The sequence below is a fragment of the Prinia subflava genome, chromosome W (assembly GCF_021018805.1).
Source record: "Prinia subflava isolate CZ2003 ecotype Zambia chromosome W, Cam_Psub_1.2, whole genome shotgun sequence".
Taxonomy (NCBI): domain Eukaryota; kingdom Metazoa; phylum Chordata; class Aves; order Passeriformes; family Cisticolidae; genus Prinia; species Prinia subflava.
Window position 1 is genome coordinate 3,548,773 of NC_086282.1, and position 24,461 is coordinate 3,573,233.

Below are 24,461 nucleotides of genomic sequence, written 5' to 3' on the forward strand. Positions count from 1 at the left end.
CACCTCCGTGTTGAGCTTCATTACTCTGTCGCCGAGGTCTAACTCCGTAAAGCTCTCAGCAGCAGCAATGGTATCAATCATGATGTACTGGTTTTCTTTGATGTTCCTCCCATCTTCATCATCTGATTCAAAGTAATACATGTTAAAAGTCTCCTTGCAGGTCCCAAGTCCTCCTGGAAGCCTGTTACAGTCCCTCAGGGTGAATTTGAGCTCAATGAAGATGCGGGATGCCCCTTCATTAGAGATCCAGCTGGTCAGAAGCCAGTTGTTCTGATTCTGTTCCATTACCTTACATACTTGGTATGTGTGTATTGGAGCATAGTTTTCATCCACCTCACCAATTTCTTCCCAGTGTATAAAAAGGGAAAGTATTCTTTTAAACAGTCACAACTCACATAAACTCTTAGCTTTCCTATCTAAGAGTATCTTGGGCTTCAGAACTCAGGACTTTCGGGGGAAAAATGTTTTAATTGCCAAGCTTTTTGTACTAGAGGTTCAATACATTTCTGATAAAGTCGGATAAATGATCCTTTGATATCACCGTGGGGCCTGACCAGAAATGAGACTCGGGAACAGATCTGGGTTCAGAACATGCAGGGCAGGAGAGACCAGTTTATTTACAAAAACCCACTTTTATACATTTCCTATGAGGCCTGTGGATTGGAAGATGGAATTCCCACCTCCCCACCACATTGGTTAAGGGGACTGTCACACAGTCTTGTTTGTCCCAGCATGGAATGTAAACAATGGCTATGTTTGTGGAACATAGCTGGTGTTTACATTAAAAGACCGTGAGAAGGTACAGTCTTCTCCTTTAATATGAACACTCAGGCAGCTAGGAAAAAACCTCATGGCAACACTTTATAAATAGAGAAGGATGCTAGTTAAAACCCTTTGTTTTAGACAGTTCAAAAGAGGGAAAACATATTGCTGGGTATGTCCACTAGTATTCAGTCAGGAAACAAAACAAAAGCAGATGGGGCCGATTCTGTGGGCTTTTCCAATGCCTCCACATAGGAGAAAAAAAAAATCTATTTACATTTCATCTGTCCCCATGCCCCCAGGCTCCTTTCTACCACATCCTCAAATCACTGCCCCACATAAGGAAAACTAGACTTCTACAAGCTATTCTTCCCCACCAAACAGCATGCCAGAAAATCAGTGGAGTGATACATGAAATTAACAAGCCTTTTCTCTCCCCAAGTGTGCTAGTCTGAGTAGTTCTTGCTCATGCAAAGAGAAAATTATTTCCAATACAGGTTATAGGGATCTGTAAATCTTGAACTGTTTATGTGCTACACAGGTTTTTAAGTAGAGCTCCAGGCAATTTTTTGCAGCTCTTTGTGGGAATTGTAACAACCGTTTGTTCATTTTATTTTAGCTATGCTGAAGGTCATCACTTGGAAGAAATGCTTTTTCCTGATGCAGGGAGTCAGTAGCACCACAACTGTGCCTACAATAGATACACATTAGTGTTTCCTCTCTGCTTTTGACAACCATAATGTTGCATTAAGAGATTAGGTTAACCATCTAAATGCAGCAAAGAACCCAGGAGAGCCAGTCTTGGTTTCAGTTTTGTTCCCTTCTACTTTTGCCCCATTCATCTGCAAGGGCTTAATTCCCAACTCCTCATCCATGCTCTGCTCAGCATTGCGGCACACACCTGGTCACAGCTGCGGATGTAGCACAAAGGAAATGCACAGAGCACAATTCAAAGGTACTCCCATTTCAAGCTGCATATCTTCTAAGGGCTAAAGGTCAAATTTTTTCCTTGGAAATACAGCCTGAGATAAAGTTGAGAGTGTTCTCAGCCCAGATGTCATTACTGCAGAGAACACCCTCAGAGTCAATGTAACAATGAAGATTTTTTAAAATGAAATGCTGTTCTTACATTTTAAATAAAAACAGCAGCAAGAAGTGACATGAGAACGTAACCCGATGGTACAGTCCAAAATGAATTATAAACAACACCATCAGAAAAACATTTCTTCCCCTCCCTCACCTGGGATGTGAAAGTGGGGACTTGTGCATAAAGACATGCCCACTGTGATGTGCAGAGTTCATATGTACTACCAGTCTTCCAAGTAAGGAACCTAATCCAAAGACATTTTTGCCATGGGAAGCAGTACTTTCATTTCTAACCATTTTTTTGTGTCTCTGGGCTTAAACAGGTCACAACTCTACTGTGATTAAGATGTACTTGTCACTGGGTAGCACCATAGCATTGGACAAAGATGTTTGCAGTGAAAGACAGGCAGGATTCATGCCTAACTTTAGGAGAGGCAATTAACAATTACCAGGAGAGTTACTGAGAAAAGATACAAGAAAAGTATGCAACACAGAATAATTCAGCAGCTAGATTTTCTGTGTTCCAGTAAATAGGGAGGTTTTGATATATGGAATTAAAAACAGAAAACCACCATTCTTCAACTAGAGTGGTTAATTTAAGTATAGGATAAATAAACTGTACACATATACTTCCAAGTGAATTTGTCTAACATTGTACTAGTTTCAGCTAGGATAGAATTAACCCTCTTCATAGTATCTCATATGGGGCTACCTGTGGGACTGTGCCAGAAACACTGTTGATGATACAGAGATCTTTCAGTGACTGCTAAGCAGCACTTACTCGAGTCAAGGCCTTATCTACCTCTCAGCCCACCCCACCAGCAAGGAGGCTGGGGGTGCACAAGAAGCTGGGAGAGGCCACAGCTGGGACATCTGATCTCACCTGGCCCAAGGGATATTCTAGACCATATGGTGTCATGCGCAGCACATAAAACTGGAGCAAGAAGAAAGAACTGGGGACAGGAAGAATCATGGCATTTGCTTTCACAAGTCACCATTATGTGATGAAGCCCTATTTTCATGGGGATAGCTGAACACCTGCCTGCCCATCGGAAGTGGTGTTTCCAAGGAATTTCTTGGATTACTTTGCTTGTGTGCATGGCTTTTGCTTTACCTATTTTAGTGTCTTTATCTCAACCCATGAGTTTTCTCACTTTTACCCTGACTTCTCACTCATTCACTGCAGGGGAAGTGAACGAGTGGCTTTGTGGCACTTAGCCGCCAGCTGGGGTTAAACCACAACAGTCCTTTCTGATGGCCAATGTGGGGCTGGAAGGGTTTGAGGTAATGACAGGTTTTATTCCAATGTGCTAGATTGGATTTATAGTTGTTATTGTTGTTTAGCTATTCATTGACTGGGTCCTGGGCTTGCCATGGGGCTTGATTGCCTCACAGCACACTAAAGCTTGGTGCCTGGTAGTGGCTGCTCCTTGGTTCTGCTGCTTGCTGAACTGCTGACCATCTTACTCTGCTGGGCCTGGGAACATCTTTATGTCAGCAGTGGCATGCTGGCAAATGCCCAGGCCATCACTGACATTTCTGTGATGCTACACTGGACATGCTGGAACTGCAGTGTGAACTCAAGTTGACAGGAAGGCCGACTGGGGATTAGTCCACATGGGAGAACAGCCATAAGCAACTGTGGATACATTCATGCTGGAGCAGGTGCATCACAAAGCATTTGTGGCTGTGGTTATGTCAGTGTTGCAGCAGGTACACCCCTGAAGAGACTGTGGCACACAGATAAGGCTCCACTTTGAGCAGGTAAAATCCTAAGGGACTGAAGTCTGTGGCTAAGTCCAAAAGGGAACAGGGGCAAGGAGAGGAGTTCATTGCAACATTAAACCAAATAGTCTGCTCGAAAGGGCCATGGATAGAGACTGTAATGAAATAACTACCCTGCTTACCTGGAAATGGCTGAACACCAGCCAGCCCATGGCAGTGGTAAATTCATTCCTTGATTTGCTTTGCTTGTGTGTGCAACTTTGCTTTACCTATTTTAGTATCTTTATCTCAAATCATGAGTTCTCACTTTTACCCTTCTGATTTGCTCACTTGCTGGTGGGGAGTGAGAGAGGGACTGTGTGGTGCTTAGCTGCTGGCTGGGGTTAAAACATGACACTATATAAAGTCCTATATTTATAAAGGTGGTGGTGATTCTCCATTTGATGAAAAGGGAGAGTAACCTTCCACTTCCCCTAACCCACATGGAGATCCCTGCCAAATCAGCCCAGTGGACAGATGAGCACATCCCAATATAGTCCAGGAAAGACATAATGACTTTAACTTTGTTTTTTTCTGGTTGAAGCTCAGAGGATCACTTGAACAACTGCTCACATCAACGAGCATATATGAAGAAGCATTAACTTCCAGCAGGAAGTGGTGCAAAGCATTTCAGGACTGAAAATCGCTCAAACCAGTTTTATCACATGGAGATGTGTTGTAGTTTAAATTTTGAAGGGGGGTGTTCCCGGGGAGTGCCCCCCGGGAGACCCCCGGGGTCCTAGGGTCGTGGGTGTTCCCGTGCTGGCAGGCAAAGAGACTTCAGACAGCTGCTGAGGTGCTGATGAGATGAAGGTTTATTCAAAGTCTCACTCCAGGCAGGGAGCATGGTCCTGCGGGAGAGGGGGAAGGGAAGGGGAGAGGGGGAAGGGGGGAGAGGGATGGGGAGGGAGCAGTCCCCGAAGACCACCAGGGCAAAAGAGGAGGAGCCCTCTCAGACTGCACCCTTAACACAGAGGTTCAAGGTGGGCGCGGTAACATTCTCCAGCCAATGAGGTTACAGATACACGATACTGCAGGGAGGGTACAGACTTGGGATAAACCCTACATTTTCCAGGGGTGAACTAGAGCATACCATTTCCATAAAATGCAGTTCCACAGAGATGTGTATGGATGGCCACAAGGTATATAGTATAACTCTGTACACCATCTAAAGAGCATTAACATGTATTTCTTTCACAGAACTGACATTTACAGTGACTGTGATGTTGCAGTAATATCATTAGTGACCTAACTTGAAGGTATGCTGAAAAACATTACTTGACTTTTTTCATACTTGCCAGGTCAGTTTTCCAGGACCCAACCGTGATGCTCCCCAGAGATAGGCAGTTAAGCTCATTTCCACCGCTGCTTCAGGAGTTGTGCTTTTGGGAGTGAGTACAAAGTTCATTTGTTGAAAAACTAATTGCAGTGATTCTAATGGTTGCTTTCATGCACTGAGAGCACTAAACACTGTGAGGAGAAATGTCCAAGCACAAATACATCAGTGAACTAAGCTAGAGTCTAATCACAGCTGCAAGAAACGGCACATGGCCTAACATCTCAGGCTTCAGGATGTGCTGCACTTCCAGTACTGCTCCCTAGATCAGAGCAAATTCTGTCATCACCACCTGCCATCAAACCTAAAGCAATCATCAGAGCATGAGAAAGGGCAGGTGCTAATGAGCTAAGGCTGCTTATCTCTGTATAATCCTCAAGGGAAAGTCAACCGGATTTTATCAGAGCAGCCAGTATTTGGCAAAATCTCTGCTCTGTCATTTAATCTTCTCTCCTATCTGCATGTGAGACTACACCATTTCTTTCTCTTCAGCTGGATCTGCCTCCCCCCAGAGACTGCGGGCAAGCTGCCACCCTTCTGCTTCTACATCCCTCCACGAGATGGAGATGGCAGTAAGAGCCCCTGCACCTTCTGCCTGGTCCCGGCTTCCTAGTCACTACAGACCTAAGAGAAGTATTTCAGCCAACAAAGAAATACAAACCAGAGGATGAAATGCAGTGCCTTTCAGTTAATTAGAAAGAAACCCCACCACATTAAAGAGACAGCATCTAGATGAAAATTATTGCCATGAAAAAAAACTTAAGTACAACTGATAAATTGTGTAATAATTCCTCTCTGCAGCACATATTTTTTGAGATATAAATTAACCCCATCTGCAGGATTAAAACAAAAATGCAACCATTAATTTGGTGGTAAATGTTTTCTCTACATCTTTAATAGCTCTAAGAAGGAAAACACAAATGCATTTCAATGGCCTGATGTTAAATCATTTATAGAAGACCTATTTCTGAATCAGAAATTTCCAGCAGACTACTGCTGGCAAGTAAAAATGCAGCTCCATCAATAGGAAGCACACAGTTCATACAGGCTGTCTGTCTATAGAAAGGCCAAAGATATCACACATCTAACTAAAGATATAAGAGTTAAAAAAGCATTCAGTGGAGCAGCCTTGGGTTAAATGGAAAATTTTAAAACATGTGGGATTGCATTTTATGGAAATGGTTTGCTATAGCTCACCCCTGGAAAATGTATGGTTTATCCCAAGTCTGTATCCTCCCTGCAGTATCAAGTTATCTGTAACCTCATTGGCTGGAGAATGTTACCGCGCCCCTTTGAACCTCTGTGATAAGAATGTTAAGGCAAGGGGGTTCGCCCTCTTTGCCCCCCTTCCCCTGGAGGCCTCCGGACGTTCCCTCTTCCCCTTCCCCTTCCCCCCTTCCCTTCCCCTCTCCCTCAGTGAATAAACCCTCACCTCATCAGCACCCCACCAGCGTCTGAAGTCTCTTTGCCTGCCAGCACGGGAACACCACGACCCCATAAGACCCCGGGGGTCTTCGGGGGGCATTCCCCAGGGACCCCCCATAAATTTAAACAACAACAAAAACACATTTACCAGCTGTCTGCTACTCAGGCTTGTTTCTAACCTCAGAGATTCCAGGAGTGCAATTTGCTACCACAGCACAGTAAAAGGCTGCTGTCCCAAATCCAAATACTGACAGCAGGGATGAAAATTTCACAACTTTTGTTTATTTGGTTTTGAGGGGACTGGGGGATTGCAGTACAAGTTTTTATTACTGGTCTTTGCTAACTCATTCACTTTTTTTAGCATTCACTAAAGGCAGTATAGACATTTCAAGCCTTGTTCCTAATCCCACACATCCTTGCACTGCTGAAAAAGAAATTGGGCATTTAGCAAAATCCTAGGTACCTTAAGAGGGAAAAGAAGCTTAACAACATTAAACAAAGGTGTTCCTAGGACTTACCTGAAACCTTCCCAGCAGGACTTCCTCACTCCAAGGGCTGTGAATCTGCCTCTCTTCCCACTACATATTTCACAGGCTCCACGGTAAGAGAAGCCTCATCCTCTCCTATTTAATTTTTCCACCCCACCACACAGAGCTCTGCAACATATGCACGTTAACTCAGCTATCTGCTGGTACAAAGATGTAAAATTAGAAAAAGATTTACGTATTTTACTGTTTTTTCTTGTGGAAAAAAAGCAAGCCTGGCACAGATCTCTGATCTCAGGCTTTGAATGTGAGAAAGCATCAGATACTCCATGTGCTTTGCCCACAGAAAGGCAGTTTTACCTCAAAATACTGCTGTCAAGGCCACCACGAGCACATACTGATGCAGACAATAGCATGGCATGGTGCTATGCAATCCCTATGCCAAGTGAAAAGGGGACACCTGAGGCCCTTCCTGAAGGGCAAGCCAGCCTGGGTTCAGCTCAGTACCATTTATCCTGCCTTTCACTCTGGTAATATTTGGGCAGACTCTTTGATTTCCTTTTATGCAGCTGATGTTAAGATCTGGCTGCCAATCAGTAGCCTCCAGCTTAGCTCCCACACAAATGTTCCCTCCCGCTACTGAACTTTATCTTGCAACCTGCTTCTTCCCTACCATCACAAAACCCAAAAACTTGTGGGTTTTAGTATTTTTAGCTGCCTGCTGGTTTCCACTTGCTGTCATATTATACAGTTAAGGCAAACAAGCAGCAGGCTCTCCTCTGTGCAGTTTCAGTTACTTCAGTGAGGTCACCTAAGGCTAAATCACTAGTGAGAGCCAGACAGAGCATCACACGTATTTTCTTCTGCACTGGAGAAGGTTTTGCAGGGCTGTGCTAGTTGTAAAATAAGGCTGACTTTGTCACTATCTTGCCTATTGCAAAACAGTACTTACAAACAGGCCAGTCCCTGTTTCAAGGACTTCAAATCCTGCCACCAAATATTGCCAGTGTTATCAACAAAAGCTGCGATATGTGGCATTGCTCAGATTTTCAGCTCGGGATCTGTATGATAAAGCAAGAGCCTGATTTTGCTGGAGGTGTTTCAGTCTTCATTAAATGGGTTTTGTTTGCTCAAAGAACAAGAACACAAAAGACAAAGCACCCAAGAAGTCATGTTAACTGTTAGTCTCCTCTACAGCAATGCTAACCTCAGGATTGGCAGGAGCAAAAGAGCTTTATGTTGAACACTGGCATTGGCAAGAGGTGTATGTATATCCTCTATGACCTATTGATCATGGCAGAGTCCACCAGCACCTGGATGGGGTGCTTGAGGAGCCTGGCTCCCCCTCACAGCAAGGGACAATGATCCAAACCACTCTCAAGCAGTAGAAAAATGCAGTAACCTGGAACAATGCCACACATTTGTTTGCAACCATGCTCCTTCCAATGGGTGAGCACTGTGAGGAGCAGAGCAGACATCAAAATAGCTTTGTCCAGCTTTTTCCATCAGTATCAGGTCACTGGACTCTGCTTAAAACGGCACTCTTGGGCAACAATTTTTAAGCATTTGTGCCAGGATTACCACACAGGTTTAAAACTCAAATTATGCTTTGGGGCAGTGTGCCTGCTCACTGGGACAGCTCAGCTGTTTCTCCCCTCCTGCCCTGCACCAACCAGTGGAAGGACATCAACTAAAGCCACATGACTTTTTCCAGTAAATCACAAATTTGAAATACAATTAATCAGGAAAACAAAGCAATGCATGTACTTGGATCAAGTTAGGAAAGAAGGGAAGGGAACAAAAAAAATTTAGTAAAAGAGAAACCAGTTATTTTGAGAGCCTCACAAAATATGTCTTTACCATCTTCTTGAGTTTAAACAAAATAGAGGGCAGATAAAAAATGTATGAAAAAACTGTTCTGGAGTAATACAAACTACTTCTTTCAGCCTCAAACATACTGTTTTAAATTTCATCTACCAAGAAAAAAAAATTATTACTTGTGCAAACTTTTCCAATACCAACATCCATTTGTATAATGCAAAAGGTGAAGCTATTTTTACACATTCTCAGCCTGGTTTTAGGGGCTTTGGAGGTAATTTTCAAGGCAGGAGCCAGCGTCAAAAAGAAACTGCAGAGACTTCAATGCAAACAACATTCGGCAAGAGTTTACTAAAACCTTTAAATACCAGAAGCAGTTGCAACTGCCTGGGATCTTACTATTTCCATATATCTGACAGTGCCCCCACCTGAGGCTCAAGCCAATTTAGATGGCAAATTTACAACTGAGACATTTATACATACAGACATATATTCCTACTGACAGCAGTTACTAGTCAAGCACAAAACATAATGGATAACAGAGGACAGAAAGCATCTGATTAATCTCTCTACTCAGGCAGAAATCTGGCCTAATCAAAGCCGAGTTTCTGAAGAAGGAAAGTTTTCTGGTGGCTTGGCACATTCCCAATTCCTTCAACCAGGAAAATAAAACAAAAGTAAGAACGCTATAACTTTTGGGCTACTTTTCTTATTTTACTACTGGATTGCAGTGTCCTGCTGTTTCCAACAATGCCACTCTGGTCACTAAAAGCTGAATAGTCTGGTTAACACACAGCTTCAGTATCGAGATTTCTCTCGATAACTCCAAGGGTCCAGCCAGTGGAGAAATGGCTTAATGGCGAGACGGCTTCCCAGGATATGCTTTGTAAAATAAAGGTTTTAATAACAGCAAAAATAATAAACATTACAAAATGAAAAGAGATAAGCCGAGCACAGTGTACCAAGCACAGTTAGACAGGCTAAGGCACTCCCAAAAAGCCTCGTGCACCCCTTGTGCTGGCTCTTTAATACTCGATGGTCTAGGTGGGATTATTTGGCTCTTTGCCCAATGAGATGGACACTAGGCTTTGAGGTGCACTTCCAAAGCCCTATCACTGTGTCTGTGCTAGTACTGAGCCAATTGCAGCGAGCAGGCTATAGAAAATTCTAGCTTAACTTCCTTATATAGAAACACCTGCTCGGGTACAGAAATGCACGACTACACTTCAGAATATCCTGAGGCTAATTAGCTGAAGTAAATATGAGTTTCCTCACTCATTACTGGAGATTTCCCAGCAAGAAGCTAAGGATCGTTTTTCATACACTAAAGCATAAGTGGGGGAAGCAAATAGCAAAGAGGTATGAACTCGGAATTTAAAGCATGATTTTGAGATGTGCCACATAGAACCAGTGAATATTTTTCCTCCATTTCTATATTAGCCAAACACATATTCACTAGCCCATGTGCCTACTGTAATCAGAGCTTACCTAGTTTCCCCTCCCATGCTGCCTTCTTGAGGAGGGCATATGCAAATAAGACGAACACACAGCATGCTGGGAGAGAGTTCTTTGGGGATGAAAGGTACCCCAAAATGGAAGACTGGACACAGTGAAAAGATCCAGGTGGTGCCCTGGCCGAGGAAGGAGGGAACGCACCCCCCTGGCCTGGTTTGAAGACTCGCCATAATCTATTAAGAGTCTGAATGGAATGGGAGCAGGCCAGCTCGAGTGACTGAGATAGAGAACAGGAAACTCTCAAGGTTTTTCCCTGAGGGTAAAGAGCTGACTCTGCACTCTAGTGACAGACCCCTCAGCGCTCTGCCTTCTGATGGTTGACCAGAGAGAACTCCTAACTGTTCCTATGGGAACAATGACTCGGCATCTACAGTTTGCAGTGGAGTGATGAACTGGGACAGCACCTGCTCCTTCGGATGGCTGCAGCAGCGTGGAAAACTCCGATCGGACTCTGTAATCCTGCTGATGACTTCAATAATGAGCTGATCACTTTAATAAAGAGCTGAATATTAATAAAGGCATATGCCCTGTTCTTTGCAGTGACGACCCCCTTCCCAGAACAAAGCAATGTGCTCTCTGAAAAACCCACCTCCCCTCCCACAGCTTTATTTTTCTAAAGGTTGGAAATTCTCTGTACATCTGAAAACATCCATTTCAAATCACAGTCCAGCAATTCAGGGAAAGACAATGGAGGCGAGTGTGAAAGAAGTGTAAAAAACATGGGATGTTAATTTGTGTTCTTTTGGGTTATGGTATGTTAAAAATCATAAATAACCACTGTAAATACGTTATATGAGAATGTAACCTTAGTTTCAGCTCGCCTTGGAATTCACTGATCCTGAGGCAGGCACCACCCTAGAATTACCATTTAGGAAAAGACAAAGAATTGACAGGAAACCTTGGCCCTCTCATTGGCATCAGGAAAGAGGACACATTAAGATAAGCAATCAGTCCTTCCTCTCGTGGGCAGCAGAGCCATCAGAGCACCATCATCGCCCAGAGAAGAATGCCCCTCCATTCATAAAACTTCAGTTTCCATTCACCCACAGGAAGCCCGAAATTTACACCTCGCAGTACCGGAGGAAAATCTTTTCAGTCGACCCGGAGATGACTATGAATTTGAATAACCAGTCCCGGGAACAAAGACTGTAGGGAAATCTTGTGCCAGGGGCAAAATAAAGTGTATAAAACCCGAGCCCCAAACAAGGCAAATTTGTGAACTTTGGGGGGATGGCAGTGTGCCAAATACTGCATCCGAGTTCACCCTTGACGATTCCCCTGGTCAATTGTGAACGTAACTCTGCTGGGGGGGTTTTAACGAAATTCTTGAATTTGATTCTTTTTTTAATAAACCGAAATTATATTTTTAATTGGACTATTGGATTGGCATTTATAACAGAACCAATGAAGAAACACAGTACCATTAAATCATTTTTCACTGCTTAATGTTACACTCATTGCAGAGCAATTTAACAAAGGCCAGAACAAACAGTATTGACACCACATGGTTTAACACTGAAAGGCTGACAGACACAGATTTTAAGAAGGACACAAAGCAGGATATATATTTTGGGTTTATAACCAAATTCTTGGATTTTCAAAGCTTCTGGGATATTATTCATATTACTTGTCACCTGATGATACCAAGAGGTTCACTGAACAACTTTGAAAAGCAGGAAGAAAGGAAGTTTTCTTTGTTACTTTAATGTTGTCCTAATATTTAAAAAAATCAAAATCTAACTGTTTACCAATACTGGAATAACACAAAGCATTTGTTTTATTTTTAATGTACAGAACAGCAAGAATTTGCAAAAGCTAAACTAAATTATTAATCTTTATCATTGTAATTGGCTTTATATAATTTCTTGCAACTGAGTACACATTTAAGAGTTTCCAGTAAATGAAAAAAAATACTTGATCTAAAAGTGCATTTAATGAAAATAAAACAGATTAAACTTTTTGGGTTTCTAGTATTTCCAGCAAAGTGATACAATTATCCATGTGCTGCACTGGCAAAGCCTAACCTCTCAGGCGTATACCAAATTTGACTAGATTACAGATGGCCCATATGCTGTATCAGACCCTCCAGCAAATGCATTATTTTGCCACTGCTCCCTGGTCCCTAATCTACCCAAAGCTTTTCATAGAGATAATATTACATTCATGGCTTAGGCCTTGACAACTGCACCCATAAATCAATTTTAAACCTCACATTAGTCATCTTTCTGTAATCAGTGACTATTCAGAACAAATTTTCATCTCATTTCTGTTGGCCAAACAGCCACATTAGAGCTTTGAAGCTTATTCAGACTTAAATGATTATATTCCCCTAAAAAACACTGAAGTCCTCTCAGTCCAGCTGCTGTGAGTTGCATTAATGACATGCTGTGGCAGCAGGGGCCATCTGAAGCCAGCATTGTGTGATGCTACAAGCAGCAGCCCCCTTGCCAAACAGACTTTCTGCATTTCCAATGCTCTCAGAAGAAATGAGAAGGCTGCTCTGCCTGTGCAGACCCTCCTACGGGAACTGGCATGCACAGCAGACACACACAACATGAAATTTATTGCACCTCCCCTTAACAGCTCCATTTGCCACCTCTTGAATACAGGGGGCTATGAGTAAAACATCCAAAACCAGATTTCCTGATTCCCCACGTGCTGAGCACCTTAGCTTACTTTGGGTTTGGTGACAGTTCTGTTGAATCTGAACCATCTACAAACTCACTTTTCCCACTTATCAGACAGCTCTAACTTTGTTCACAGCACCACCAAACTGTACCTTAGCATGCTTTTCTTTGATCATCTCAGAATTAGGCATTACATTTTTAATTTCTGACTACAACTTTTTTCCCTGTTTTTTTTTGTGTGACAAAGATTATCACTCAGGATTACAGTAAGCAGCTAAAACATGATCAGTTCAGGGTGGATTTTGCATGTACTTGCCTGCAATCCCTATAGTGAAACTATCTATTCTGATTGAACAATGAATAATTATTTAGTTAAAGAATCTCGGCAGGCCTACATTATTAAACCTGCATAAAAAGCCTGACATTGATTGTATATTCACTTTCAGTTAAGGTCTGAATCAGTATGCTAAGACCTAAAAATGAATGAACAGAATGGGTTTATTATAACTGTTGTTAAGTACTTACCCCACTATAGGTAATAAATTATACATGTGGATGCCTGGTATGCTTATTCCACCACATAAAGAAACTTTTTGTTACTTTTTTTATTCTATGGGATTTAATTCCCATTGTGTCAAATTTATGTTACTATTTAAATAAGGCAGCAAAATTACATGGATGTAAATCTGCTGGACAAAGATGCAACCCGGATCTCAATGTTTCTTTTCATCTGGAATTGAAGAAACACAGATGTGCTCAATCGTTTGTGATGGATGTCCTATATCCTAACCATTTCACAAAGAATACATTTCATACCTGCAACCTCCACACTCTCCTGGTGTCTGACAACCACTCAAACAACCAACAAAAGATCCTGGAATTTAAATTGAATGCTTTTGAAGAGAAAGGAAGATAACTTTGTTATTGAGGGGCAGGACATAATCAATCACAGTGAGAACTTGCCATGGGAGTCAATCCATCATTCAGAACTTTTAAGGGGGATCCAAAGAAGTTTCAGAAGGAAGTATCTGATCAGGTAGCCAAGCCCATGACGAGCCACATATATTTGTCAGGTACGTAAGGTGGGTTAAAGCTAGCACCAACATGCCTATGCCATGTGGGAGTAGAGTGTGGGTACATAAATAATTAAAGTTTGTGTATATTGCCCTCACGAGTAAGAGTCTCTTCCAGACCCAAGTCCCTGAGGCACACAGGCGAAGAACACAGAAATGCTGAAGACATGTAGTTCCTCGAAGAACAAACTATCAAAAATAGTTTAAACAGAAAATGAATTAATCGGTCTACTGCTACATCTCTGGCTACTCAGTTAAGCTACAAGCTCTTACTGCTGCTATTTTCTGTCCAGGGTGCACTGGGATTAATAGTGGATTAGAAGTTGGAGAGGCAGAGTAGAAAGAGAAAGTAAACATGCGCACCTGGGAAGGGGCTACATTTCCTTATGAGGAAAGAGACTGCCATCAACCAACCCTTCCTCCAGCAGATTTGGGTTAAGGTGGGAGATTGCAGTTGGTTGATGCCTGGTGACAATGGGTGGAATTGCATTTTATGGAAATGGTATGCTCTGGTTCACCCCTAGAAAGTGTATGGTTTATCCCAAGTCTGTAACCTCCCTGCAGTATCGTGTATCTGTAACTCTATTGGCTAAAGAATCTTACCGCGCCCACTTTGAACCACTGTGTTAAGCGTGCAAATGGAGAGGGCTCGCGGTCTTTGCCCCTCTTTGCCCGGGAGGTCTCCGGAGGCTCCCCCTCCCTCTCTCCCCTTCCCTCTCTCTCCTTCCCTCTCTCCCTTTCCCTTCCCCCTCTCCCTCGGTGACCATGCTGCCTTCCCGGGGTAAGACCCCAAATAAACCCTCATCTCATCAGCACCCCACCAGCGTCTAGAGTCTCTTTACCTGCCAGCATGAGAACACCCACGACTCTAGAGCCCGGGGGGCTCCCGGGGAACCTTCCCCGGGGACCCCCCCCTAAATCTAAATCACAACAACAATGGACCTGCTGGATTTTGGCCACCTTGAACATTCTGATCTGTCATCCTGCCCAGCTCCAGGCTTTGGTGTTTCCTTTCAGTGCTTTTTCTCTCCTTACCAGCCCAGCAGGCCAGTTAGAAAGCCACAGGAAAACGCCTGTGACTTGGACTTGCTTATCAAACAGACATTCTCACAGTAGGGTCATCCTTAAATGAAACTTTCTCTCAGTTGTGTGCAGCCTATGGACAGAACTCTGTTAAACTGCCGCAACAGCATTTTACTGCTAGGCAAGATAATTCTTGTCTGGAGCCCGAATTTCTGGTAAAAAACCACTTTACATAATCTTCAGGAGTCCCTGAAAGGCACCACTTGGCACAGAAACTACAGTTGATTATTTATCCAGCCTTATCCTAGGCCTTGCTCTCACTCTGCAAAATGGACTGATTGGCCATTTCACACTAACATCAAATTACAACCACATTTCATAATTATTTAGCAATTAGACCATTAAATCAATCCCCTTTAAATTTTTGTCTTGTCAGCTTCAGAGCCTTTCAGCAAACCTGGATGCATATTTCTCGAAGTGTTGAAGTTTGAAAGGAAAAGGATGAGTGAATGCACTTTGAAAAATAAATTAAAAGTACAGTACTCAGAGGAAGAGCTAATTAGCATAGGAAACAGCACCTCTACAGGTTATGTGGTTGACATCATTCTTCTTACCAAAACACATACTAACTGAGAAGACTGCTGAAGAAATGGTACTCTGATGCTGAAACGTTGCCCCTACAGTGCACAACACAGAAAGCTTTCTAATAATGTTTGCTCTCATTCATAAATTATTGCGCACAAAGAAACTTAAAACAGTAAGCAATGAAAGAAATTTTGAACCAAGTAAAGGGATTAGCCATTTAGGGGAAGGACACAAAAACATGTTGTTGCTTCTCAATAGCTTCCTCTTGCCTTGTGAGCTAGTGACATTGGACCAGGCCCAAAAGAACTCTACCACACACACACAAAAAGGGAATTTTCTTTTTTTTTTTTTTGACTGACGCAATCAGACAGGTGATTTTGGTTCCATCTTCTCTGCTCAGGGATGCAGAGTCCTGAGATGCTACAAAATATTTGGTTTTGCAGGCATACTGCCTTTACTTGCACAGAAGCTGGTGCTGAGCCAGGACTGAATCCTACCTTTCCTAGGGCTTTAAGAGGCTCTAAGGTTGCATCTTCCACCAAAATAGGAACCTGTCTTCCTACCAAAACCTGTGTACATGGTACACTTATGTATTAGCATATCTATCTTCTCTGGACTCCCCTTACCACATAACCATCTCACAGGTTCCCTGATTACAGTCTTCAGCATAGTTCTAGCCCATGTTTTCATGTCACAGAGCATCTTGCACTGTTCTGCAACTTCTACCTGCCACAGCAACCAGCTGAGCAGTCACTAAGATTCCCTCTTCACTTTTACCTGGCTTCCATCACAAAGATGATTTTCTTCTCATTGTGATCCATTTGCCTCACAGAGCAAACAAGATAATGCAACAATTTACTAGTATCATTTTCAGAAAGCCATTTTCTTTTCAAATGGCATCACTTCAGCTAGGATAAATTGCAAAGATCCCACAAGAAAGTCCACAGCTACTCAAGAGATCAAAGCTCTACTTTATAGCACAAGAAAACATTAAAAAAATTAGAGAATGCTGGGAGGTAGCTAACTTGCCTGTGGCCTCTGTTTGCCTGAAAAGGGTTGCTGGGAGAAGGAGAGAGATGAGTAGTATGTACCTGTAAAGTTAGCAAGAGGAGGCATGGAAAGACCCATTTACTGAGAACTGAAGTTTGACCAACTTGAGCTAGAATTCATTTGTCTTACAATAAGGACAGATAGATGTTGGCACAAGCTACAAAGGGATATGGACTTTGCACAGGAGGATGACTCAGTCAAAGAAATCTCTCTCCAGAAGATGCACTGTGGCCCAAATCAAGGTTACAGACCTGCTGCAAGGACCCCTAAACAAGTTTCTAGGCCACACGTGCCACAAAAGATTCAACTACATAATGTTTACAGACCCAGTGACCTTAAATCCTATGAAGGTACACCACCATTGCCTTCAGCTCACACTCACGGATCTGCTCTTCTTTTTAAATAATAAGGACTAGCAAATTCTATAGTCTTGTGCTTTTTCCCAACCGTTTTACCTCATCAGCACTGAAACTATAACTCACTAACAAACAGAAATAGCATGTCTAGAATGTCAATGATTTGTGATCAACATATTTAAACAGCAGGGTATTGCCCAACTTTTTTCCTTAATATCATTTTGATTCCTCATGTATTTACTGTAATACAGAAAAAAAAAAAAAAGGTTCTCAGTTTTAAAACTCTGCAAAGAAGGAAGGAAATTTGCCAAGTAATCTTTGGTCACAGCACTGTGTGTGAAAAAAATTGTTTGCACTCTGTTTTGTCTCTTTGCTGCTTTATTTTTGAACAAACAAAACAAAGGTTGAAAAAGGGGAAGGGGACAATCTGTTTTTTAAAGGCAGTAATCATGACTTTGCTAACTTAGGTAATTCCCAGTTCAAGAAAACACAGGTCACCTATGGCATTTGCCCCCATTTTGAATTTTAGTTGCTTTACCCTTCATCAATGGGGACACTATGGAGTCTTCCAGCAGGGTCAGAAGTACCAGGGAACTCATTTGGGAAAAGCTCCCCTCATACAAAAAAGCTCAACATAGATTCTGGCTTTTGACAAAGACCCTCTGCAACACCTGGAGAAATGCACAGGGACTTCTGCATATCCAGTTTCAGCAAGGTCAGCTTCTGCAAACCACAGTGCTGAGAAATACCCCGAGTTAGTACTGGAGGAGATAGCCCTGCAAGCAAAACATCTCTCAGTAGTGCTGTGCTCAAAAGGGGCAGAGAACAGAGAAGTCCAAGAGGTTTACCTGGGCTATTGGCATCAAACAAAAGAGCTTTGCAAAGACCGAGCAAGAACTGCTTTAGATTCCCTGCTTTCCCTTCAACACCTTTCACAGCAAAAGCCTTTTACAAATATTACACAGGCAGCATCATAACCAAATCCCCCAGGGGCTAAAGACATTTGCCAGGTCAATACACTTATACAGCTCTGAGAAACAGGCTCTGCCAGACTGACTTACTGTGACTCCAAAGGACAGTAGCTCCTGCCCATCTGTACTGTCTGTCCACATTGAGATCACCCCTCTGACTTAAATATACCAGACTCTGAAGAAGCAGTGTTTTGAAACTGAATACACAGGGCTTGGGAAACTGAGCTTACAGCCTGAGTAATCGGCATGGATATTCAATTATCATTAAAATTAATAAGTAGGCAAACAACCAAATCCCTGGATGGGTTTTGATTATCTCAGTCTGGGTATTTATCAGAATTACTCTGACACACTGAGTCATTGGGCTCTGGCTGACAGGCACAAGTCCCTCCTTAACCCACTGGAGTTTCCTTCACACTGGGAGCATCAGGACATCCAATGGCAGGAAGAGACAAGTACCACACAAGAAACAAGATGGGTATCTGAACTGTACAAGAAGTTTTGATTTGGTCTGAAATCCATTCCCAAGTGAACTATTCATTTTGTTCCTGTTCAGCAGCTGTCCTCTGTCTCACTATAATTCTTCAGACTGACAGCAGCCACTGCTTTTGCAGGAAAGCACCAACTTCCTTCCAGTCACCTACCCAACAATGTACCAGTGATCACAACTCATTTACTGATCATGTGACAAGACAACTCTAGTGATGGACATAGTGATGGACTTCATCATTTTAAAGTTGATTTTCCCATCTCTAGACTGAAAAATCAAGGCTTTGTCCAATTATTATATTAATCAATATCAATAACTTTAGAATGCAAAATTAACTCCAGAATTGACAGCGATATTAAAAGTGTGTGTTGCCACTTAAGTTAACTACATAGAAAAAATCAGTTATTTAATCTGTCATCAAAATAAAAAGCAAACAGTAAATGAGACAGAGATTGTGTAATGAAGTAACTATTTTACAGGATTATACTTGTGGTTATGACTTTAATTGTGTAGTCTAGAAGGATTTGTGATGAACCGAATAATCTCACATTATTGTAATGATTTGTAATCATAACACTGGCTATGATTTATGGGCTGACTTTACATTTGCACTGCAATCCGCTAAGAAAGTCAGTACATGCCCTACAGTTCTAACCACTTATCATTTTGTTTTGCAAGGAGCCCCAACAGCCCCCCAGTTTGGAGGTTTGAAACCAAGGGAAAGCTCTCAAGTGTATCTTTCAGTTTCTGAAGGAAATAAAGCTAAAATAAAACAAACTTCAACACCCCCAAGGATTCTGAACAGAAGACCAAAGGTCATATTTTTGCTGTCCTTTACTGTTGACTGAACCGGGGGCAAGCCACACTGAACAGACATCATACAGAGCACAAGTTATTTTGATAACCCTCAGCTTTAGGTGACAAACTTTAAGAAGGATCTCCAGGCTCCAGCAGGAAACCAGGAGAATCCCATCAGTGCTGTACCTGGAGTTGCAGGCTGAATATGCTAAAACAATCCCCCTGCCCTTGTCTCATCCCCCACTTCCCCAAATTAAAATATGAGGTCCCAATGAAAGAGGCAGCCAACACAGACAGAAGGTGCTAGTTTTTCTGAGCAGCTGGAGGAAATAAAACCCAAAATTCTTAAATCCTCCTTTTCAAAACCAGACAATTTCCCCCCACACTTGGTATCTGCTGAGTACAATAAAGTTGTGAGGCTATCATCCCAGAAGGAGTGGCACTTGTGCATCAGAAAAACTCAAACACCTCAAAAAAAGAAATCAATTAATTCTAAAGAGCACTTTCAATAAATAAATATTTTAAGAAGTCCTGTCATCACCTCCTCTCCCACCCTGCCCTCACTCACCAGTTCTTGGTCTACCTCACAGCCTAAGTAGGGCAGGGGAGAGGCTGACTTGCACTAGAGGAACATCAAGCAGCTCTTTCTGACAACTAAGACAAAACTGAAAATGAGATAAGGATATCTCAAATCATAGCAAGAAATACCCAGTGCCATCTTCTCCTGATAACTGCATCTTCTGTACCACATTCAATATTGTCAATATCATGGGAAGAATCATTGGGGTTATAGGGAGGTCTCTGAAGATAAGGATCAGGTTACTTGTCCCAAAACATTTTTGCTGAAGTCAAATGCAAATTTCTGCAGCATGAAAGTTCAGTCTTGTCCCCACTTCAGAGCCAGAAGTTCTGATCTTTGCAAGAAAGCATCCCAAGGAGAGCAATTATCCACAGAAAACACACCTCTTTATATGATTCTGGTTTATCTAATTGCAGCAACAGTAACAGCTCTATGGCACACTATATGCTTCAATATATAGTTAGTTCACATACATGGAAAACAGTAAGATCCAGGCTTTAGTAATGGGGAACTTCTCTAACAATTTAAATAAATCTAATTTTTTGACATTTTTTGAATCTGAAATTTTTTGACTAGTCATTTTGTAAAGTCAAGAATTAAATATAATCAAAGGAGTTGCCTGGCACTTGCTTGAATAATGACAAAGAGAAATAAATAAGCATGCTAAATGCTTATCAAAGCATTTTGGCAAGAACCAAGTATCTAATAATACTTTCCTTCTTGGAAAGCAGCAAAAGGAAGGAAATAAAGAACTGTGTGGAGGTTTGAGGAAGATCTGACAGCTCCAGGCTTTGGAAAGCCACCGGCAATCTCTACTCCTTGCCATCATCACCCTTCTCTGAGCTGTCCGAGGGATGCCCAGCTCAGCAGGAAATTTCTTCTCCTCCTCTTCCATCACATGATGCTGATCTACAGTTCCCACTCTTTGGGGAGCTTGCATCCTTACCAACCCCAGGGCCCAATCCTGCCTCCTCCCTGCAGCTAACTGGCAACTCGTCCATGGATTATTCCTTACTAAGACTACTAAGATCATACAGAGGTAGGTGAGGATAAAACTAACATGCAAGTTTCATTCTCTCCTAACTATAAATTACTACTGCATCACAGAGGTGTCTTCAGTAAATCACCTTGAAATAGAATTGAGAGCCAGTGATGTCCCATTACACATGGAATAAATAATTGCTCTCTACCCTAAATACTCACAGCTCTCCTCAGGATGGCAGTCTTTATTTTTTTGAGATGACTTTGGTAGGGTTTTTTATTTTCCCTCTGTCATGGGTTAGCACTGGCCAGATGTTAATGCACCCATGAGTGTATGTTTTTCCTAATGAGCTACTGTGAGATGTGGTCAAGAACAGAGCAGAGCAGGCCCAAAACTTGAAAACAGAGAACAAAACTTTATTACATTACATAAGAACAGAAATAGAAAGGAAAACTCTAAACACACACAAAAACAGAAATGAAAACTTCCCAGAACATTTCTTCTCCTCCCCCAATCTCCACCCCCTACACGTTACTCTCCATAGACCAAAACCTTGGGTTTTAAATCAAACAATTACCACTCAAAAAAAAAAAGCTAATCTTTAATTCAGCAAGGGAGAGAGGAGTCTCTCTCGCACCACAGACTGCTCCTCAGAAAACATAGGTCCACCCCTTATGTGTTTCCATGTCACCCGTGGCACCGCCCAGAGAAGTCTGCCAGGGTGACACTCTCTTTTCCATGTCCAGTGCTCTCACTACTGTCCATGGGTCAAAGCTGCATATAGGGCTCTTTTAAGGATTCTTGCATGCCGAGCTCTCCCCATCTTTCCCCTGGGGCTGAGGGTTTCCAAGAACAGATCTTCCCTGAGGGCAGAGGGCCCCACCACACCCTCCCCCTCTCTTCTCTGTTCGTTCCACTCTTCAAGTGCCAGTCACTGTAGCAAAAGCAGAGGCAGCTGTATCCACCCAAATGCAGTTTGTACATATCTTATTCAGATTATTTCTAATGGATCTTTCTTTTGCTTTTTGTTTTGGCACCAAGTCTGACCAATAGCTTGTAGGTAACGCCTTTTCGCTTATCTGTCTCTTTTCCTTTGTTAGTGTAAAACCCCAGCACAGAGTGTCCTTAAAGGTATAGTACCCTAAATTATCTGGGGTTCGATATTTAGTGATTTCAAGGGTGGATTGCTTTAATTGCCTTCCCAGACTAAGCCGGGTTTCGTTAGGCTGACCCATTATTGGGCACACGGCTCTGCTCAGGACTAGGAGAGTTATCCACAGGTACATCCCTCTGCCTAACCCTCTGCCCACTGGGTTGCAGCCAGCGGCGAGGTAGTCCATCTTTGCAGCAGCAGGGGTTTTCCTCTTGGATCCTCTGACTTGTCTGAACACTATATCTTCTTTTTAAAGGTGCCCCACCTTGATAACTTTACTGGATCTGCTATGCAGGGTACTTTGTTGGTCCTTTGACACTCAGTGGCTAATACCTGAGCCTTGGAACCTAATTTACCCCTTACCCCATGTAGGTATAGAAAATACCACTCAGCAGAATCTGTTTCTAATACCCCCAAGCAAGTGGTGTACCCTAAAAACCAAACGGTCCGATCTTGTTCCTTCTCAAAGCACTTTCTGCACAACCCCGAAGGCCTCCACCCCCATTTACAATGCACGACCCAAATCTCGTTACAATACTCGCATTTAAAGTGTATGAATGGGTTACAAGAACACTCTGGCTCTGGGCAAGTGATTGCTCTTCTCTCGGTCATCTGCAGCTCCGATGTAATTTGACTTTCAGGTCCCCAGGGGAGGAGGTAACTTTCCACTCGGGTTTCCCTTCTCGGGTTTCAATTCTTTTCACTCTCGAAGGGTGTGTCCACCCCTTCTCTGCTGTTTTCACGATGGTGTCTGTTGTCAAAAGAACAAGAAATGGACCCTCCCAGTGCGGGGTTAAGGAAACCTCTTTCCAGGTTTTAGTTAGTATTTCGTCTCCTGGTTGTATGTTATGGATTGCAAATCCCAAATGAGTGCTCTGCATTATTATTCCCTTCTTTTTAAGTTCTTGTAGGTTTTTGTTTATTGCTATTAGGTATGGTTGCATCTGACCATCCTCTAATCTAGGATGTCCCACAGGCATCCTGTGCTCGTAGGGCATCCTGTATAACATTTCAAAAGGGGATAATCCACTATCAGAGTTTGGCATGGTTCTTATGTTCAGTAAGGCTAGAGGGAGGCACTTAATCCATGACATTTTGGTTTCTAACATTAATTTGGATAGCTGAGCTTTTAAGGTTTGATTCATTCTCTCTACCCATCCTGAGCTCTTTGGTTGCCAGGGTGTGTAATAGTCCCACTGGATCTCTAGGGTATCTGCCAATTGTCTAATAATTTTAGATGTGAAATGGGTCCCTTGGTCTGAATCTATGTGATCTATGATACCGTAGCGTGGGATAATCTCTTCTAGCAAAATTCTTGCTACAGTCCGGGCTGTTGCCCTGGCACTAAAGAAGGCTTCTACCCAGTGAGTGAGCTGATCCACTATCCCCAATAGGCATTTGCACCTCCTCACCTTGGGTAATTCTGTAAAGTCTATTTGGATTCTTCCAAATGGACGGTATGCCAGGGGTCATCCCCCTAAGGGGGTCTGTCTTGATCTTGTCCTATTTATTTTCTGGCATACCATACATCCTAGCACCTCTTGCTTAGCCAATTCATAGATTCCCTTGCACCTGAAAAATTTTAGAAAATGCTCAGCCAATGCTTGTGCCCCCCAGTGAGTTTGCTGAAGTAGCCTGTTCAGGATCTTTCTTGTATATTCTTTTGATATTAGTTCTCTACCATCTGGTAGTTTCCATTTGTCACCTTCCCACTTGCCCCCCAACTTCTTATAATCCTCTATCTCTTTTGGGGAAAACCTGAAAGGGTATTCTAGGGTATTTTCCTCCCTGACCTCTGGGGTATTTATCACTAGAAGAGCTGCCCTCTTTGCTTCTCTGTCTGCTAAATTGTTTCCCCAGGTCCTGAATTGCATCCCTGCGTGATGTCCCTTCATGTGTACTATGGCAATAGCCTCGGGTCCCCTTACAGCCTCTAAGATTTGTTTTATTAACTCTTGGTGGATCAGTCCCTTTCCTCGGGTACTAATCAACCCTCGCACCTCCCAGATCTTTCCAAATGTATGTACCACCCTGAAGGCATATCTGGAGTCTGTGAAAATCGTGCCTTGTTTACCCTTTAGTCCTTTTAGCACTTGCAGAACTGCATACAGTTCGCAACTCTGTGCCAACCAGCCTGCGTTCAAGGGTCCCAATTCAATAACCTCCCCTGATTTTCCATCCACCACCACATATCCTGACTTCTGTCGCTGTGAGCCTCGCCAGAAAGACACATGGAGCCCGGAGTTTGGGGACATCAGTGCAGCAGGGAGAATCCTCCTGCTTTGTTTATTACTTCCTATTATATACTTCTTGCGAGGTGACCATGGATTGGAGAGTGGCATTCCCACCTCTCACCCACATTGGTCAAGGAGGCTGTCATTCAACCTCCCCTTCTCTTGGAGAAGGAATTCAAAACAATGACAATATTTACAAAACACGATCTGTTTACATGAACGAGCGTGAGAAGGCGCACACTTCTACTTTAGTATGAACGCTCAACAAACTAGGAAAATCTCATGGTGACAGACTTCCTTTTCCCTTCTACTACCCTTGCAGATCCATCCACAAACCATTTCTCGCCC

At 42.7% G+C, this 24,461-nt stretch overlaps 1 protein-coding gene across 1 annotated transcript in view; it reads right to left on the reverse strand.

Annotated features, from left to right (window-relative positions):
- Window positions 1-24,461, reverse strand: part of LOC134563376 (ephrin type-A receptor 5-like) — a 234,604-nt gene that overhangs the window by 187,936 nt on the left and 22,207 nt on the right. The window contains 2 exon segments of the mRNA XM_063421260.1: window positions 2-344; window positions 23,585-23,591. Coding sequence (XP_063277330.1) covers window positions 2-344; window positions 23,585-23,591 — 350 coding nt within the window.